General features: G+C 48.6%; 2 protein-coding genes across 2 annotated transcripts in view; both read right to left on the bottom strand.

Moving 5' to 3' along the window:
• The window catches only part of ARSJ (arylsulfatase family, member J), an 85,390-nt gene extending 84,345 nt beyond the window's left edge, over nucleotides 1–1,045 (bottom strand). Inside the window, exon 1 of the mRNA XM_010858492.1 lies at nucleotides 290–1,045. Coding sequence (XP_010856794.1) covers nucleotides 290–690 — 401 coding nt within the window. The 5' untranslated portion in view covers nucleotides 691–1,045. The remainder of the gene's footprint in view (nucleotides 1–289) is intronic.
• LOC105002055 overlaps nucleotides 1–2,515 on the bottom strand; it is a 93,252-nt gene extending 90,737 nt beyond the window's left edge. The window contains exon 1 of the mRNA XM_010858493.1: nucleotides 1,039–2,515. Coding sequence (XP_010856795.1) covers nucleotides 1,273–1,893 — 621 coding nt within the window. The 5' untranslated portion in view covers nucleotides 1,894–2,515 and the 3' untranslated portion in view covers nucleotides 1,039–1,272. The remainder of the gene's footprint in view (nucleotides 1–1,038) is intronic.
• Between the last annotated feature and the right edge of the window lie 1,248 nt (nucleotides 2,516–3,763).

Here is a 3,763-nt window from a genome sequence, read left to right as displayed (position 1 = left end):
GCTGTGAAGTGCGTTCAGAGTTTATAAGTTCTGATCTCATTTTAAAACTCTGAACGCACTTCACAGCGGGCTGAGAGTAAGGAAAATGAGACTAATCTAGCGAGGAGACTTTCAAGATCATCAACAGGACATCCATTTTAATACCCACCACAGCTAAATGCATTAAATCCATCCATTCATTCACTCATTCATTCATTTAGTTTCCCATATTTACTGCAACTCCATTAAGTTAGGAGCTGCATCTTAATTAAATGCTTAAGATATCTGCAAAGAATAAAGTAACACTTACTTTCCAGTAATAAACTGACTCCTGGACGGTGTGCAAATAGGCTGGACATAGTAGTTCTCCAGTTTAACTCCTTCGGCAGCAAGCTTGTCAAGAGTGGGAGTCTTTATCTCTGATCCATGGTAACCCACATCTCTAAATCCCTGATCATCCGCTAGGATGAAAATGAGATGGGGCTGGGACAGGGCAGTTACGCTGGGCTCCAGTCTCTCTCCAGTTTGAGCTCGCAAAGCCCCTTCTTCCTCCTCCTCCAAGCCCTGGCCCCAGGATAGGTAACCATAAGTGAGGAGGCTGAGAACCCAGAAGCCTGCCAGCGCCCCCATGGCTAGCATCTTTCTGGGCCAGACCCAGGTCTGTGGAGAAGGTGGCGGAGGCAGAGGCCCCGCGCAGCCCCTGGGGGCCATTCACTCTGGTCCCAGCTGAGACTCCAAAGCAGAGCAACGCACCCCGCGCCGCCGCTGGCGCACACATGCACGCAGGAGGAACAGACTCAACAGGCGGTGGAGGGGCTCCACCTGGAAAGAAGTCCTGTTCTCCTCTCAGCTGTCCCCACGTCCAACAACTTTAATCTTCTAGAAGTGGTGGCTTAAGGGACGGGACGTGTGAGAAAACAAGGAGTCGCTTTTCTCCATCAAATTGCACTTTCCCCCCCTCCTCGCTCCCCAAAGTAGCTTCCACACAAAAAGTCAAAGCCTCCACCCAAAAGTTCCCAAGAGGAAAACAAAAAAATCAAGTAAGGAACTGAAAATCACCTTGGGCAGGAACTACTCGTGGCCGGAACTTTTCGCCCTCGAGGATGAGGAGTTGAGGAGGGTCTTGCGGAGTTGGGAGGCGCGCGCACTGAAGGATGTGGGATCGACCGTCGGTCTAGAAGTCCCCTCAGCTGCAAAGTACTGGGAAGCTGAACCGCCGATAAAAAGCACTAGCCAAGGCAGATAAAGAGCTGCAGGCAGTGAACCGGAGTCCTGATCACTTTCTCCACTCTTTCAGGGCTCTGTTTCTCTTTCCTCTCCCAGGCGTTTGCCAATCTCTCCGACACTCTCCAGGCGGCCAAATGAGTAAAAAACACCCCGCTTAACCGATCTCCCTCCACCGCTGACCACCCCTTCGTTGTAGGAACTTCTCCTCGCCCCTGGAGCCCTCGGGGCGCAAATCGGTCCCTGACCCCGCGCCTGCTCCGCGCCAAGCACGCTTGGTCTCCGCAGGGTTGGAGCACCCGCGGAAGCGCTGCAAGCTGCGTGCGTTTTGTCAGCTAACCAACTTAGTTCTGGCACTCGGAGTTCTTTGCTGCCTCCACCCTCTTTTCTCTCCAGTGAATCACAGAACCGTACTTTCTGCTTCAGCTCCCCCAGGAAGAGGGGGAGGGGTAAAGTCGGTTTAGAGGTTCGATCTTGCCTTTTTCCCTTCCGGGAGGAGGATGGAAGAGGTAGGGGAGGCTTTGCCAGAGAGACAGTGCTACTCGCTGCTTGAGCCCTGAGGGATCGCGGGCTACAGCTTCCCTGGGTCTCCAGGAGGACTGCCTTCCGTCCTTCCGAGAGGGGAAGACGGCTGCGGGAATGGGGAAAAGGGAAGCGGGCGCTTTTCCTCCAGGGTCTGCAGATCAACATCCCGCTCACCCATCCCGAATGCTGCGCCTGCAAACTTTTTCTAGCTTCTGGAGGGAGAGAGAAAGGAAACGCAGGAGAAACAACAGAGTGCGCAGACACACTCTCTTTTCTGATTTTCCTTTACTAGCCTCCCCCTCCCCCGATTTTTCCTACTTTTATCCCCGCCTCTTTTTTTTTTTTTTCCAAACAGTCGCGACTACAAGTTGAATTTCCTTTGGCTATTGCTGGCTTCCTGATTTTTGGCTATTGCTGACTTCCTGATTAGCGTCTCTCTACGTGAAGACACTGAAATCGCCTTCTTCCATCTCCCCAAACTTACCCACAGCTATCTCCAGCCAAGAACACGGAGAGGAAGAAGAGTTGCACGTTTCACCCCCAGGAACCACGAGGCCGGTCTGCACTCCTGCAGTAAAGAAACCACCATTTCCCATCTAGAAATTCGGGCAACTCTGCCCCCCTCCCCCTTTTTTTTAAACTGTGGAGTAAAACAAAAGCTTGTCTTGATTGTGAAGATACGCCTGCTTTTACTAGAGTAGTGTTTTTAAAGCCCTGCTCCAAGACAGGAAGGGGGTTTATAGTATCTGATGGGGAGGCAATCAAGGCCAGGAGCCACTGAGACATACTTTCCCCCTCCCCAAAGTTATTCAGCAGCTATTTATTGGGCACCTACTATGTGCTGGCACATAAAATGTCAGATTCTCTTTGTTGCCTAGATATAAATCTAAGTTTTACTTAGCTATTTATTTTTGTGTATTTATTTACTTATTTATTTTATTGAAGTATAATTGGTTTACAGTATCATATTCCACCATGTTGCTGAAGTTCCTGTTAAGTTTCTAGGCGAAATGTGTAAAATGGAAACTTAACACCTTTGAAACTTTCTATGTGCTCCATGCAGGTAATTTTGCTAACACGTGTAGTCTTCCATTAGGCTGTTCTCTTCTCTGAGGCCATTCTGGTTAGTCTGTGGAGAGATGGGCAGTTTTAGAAGACTGCTTGGGAATGTGATCTTAGCAGGTCTGTGAGTTAAATCACCAAATATGTAATGAGAGAACTGAGTATTGGGAGACTGAAAGCACTGTGAGGTAATGCTCCCAGCTCTGTGGCCTAATCAGGTGCTTCAGTAGAAAAGAGGCAAATGAACATTCAGATCAATCCACTACTTTTAGTTGGGGAGAGTCAGTGATATAACACAAGAAGTGTCTGTGTTGCTACTGCAAGAGGGAGGGCTATTTTCAGTTCAGATTTCAAGCAAGAATAAAAAAATAAATGTTCAGTTCAGTTCAGTTCAGTTACTCAGTCGTGTCTGACTCTTTGCGACCCCATGAACTGCAGCACGCCAGGCCTCCCTGTCCATCACCAACTCCTGGAGCCTACCCAAACTTATATCCATTGAGTTGGTGATGCCATCCAGCCATCTCATCCTCTGTCGTCCCCTTCTCCTCCTGTCCACAATCTTTCCCAGCATCAGGGTCTTTTCAAATGAGTCAGCTCTTCGCATCAGGTGGCCAAAGTATTGGAGTTTCAGCTTCAACATCAGTCCTTCCATGAATACCCAGGACTATCTCCTTTAGGATGGACTGGTTGGATCTCCTTGCAGTCCAAGGGACTCTCAAGAGTCTTCTCCAACACCACAGTTCAAAAGCATCAATTCTTTGGCGCTCAGCTTTCTTTATCGTCCAACTCTCACATCCATACATGACCACTAGAAAAACCATAGCTTGGACTAGACAGACCTTTAACCAAATACCATGTACTAACCGTAGTACTCTGTGTACTGATAAACACACACTCACACACACACATGCTCTAAATATTTATATAGTGTTTTACACTCTTTACCTCCTCTCCTTCTCCACCAGCCTTATAA

The sequence above is a fragment of the Bison bison genome, unplaced genomic scaffold (genome assembly GCF_000754665.1).
Source record: "Bison bison bison isolate TAMUID 2011002044 unplaced genomic scaffold, Bison_UMD1.0 scf7180017864389, whole genome shotgun sequence".
Taxonomy (NCBI): Eukaryota; Metazoa; Chordata; class Mammalia; order Artiodactyla; family Bovidae; genus Bison; species Bison bison.
Note: the sequence above shows the minus strand (reverse complement) of the source record. Positions and strands in the feature narration are given on the sequence as shown.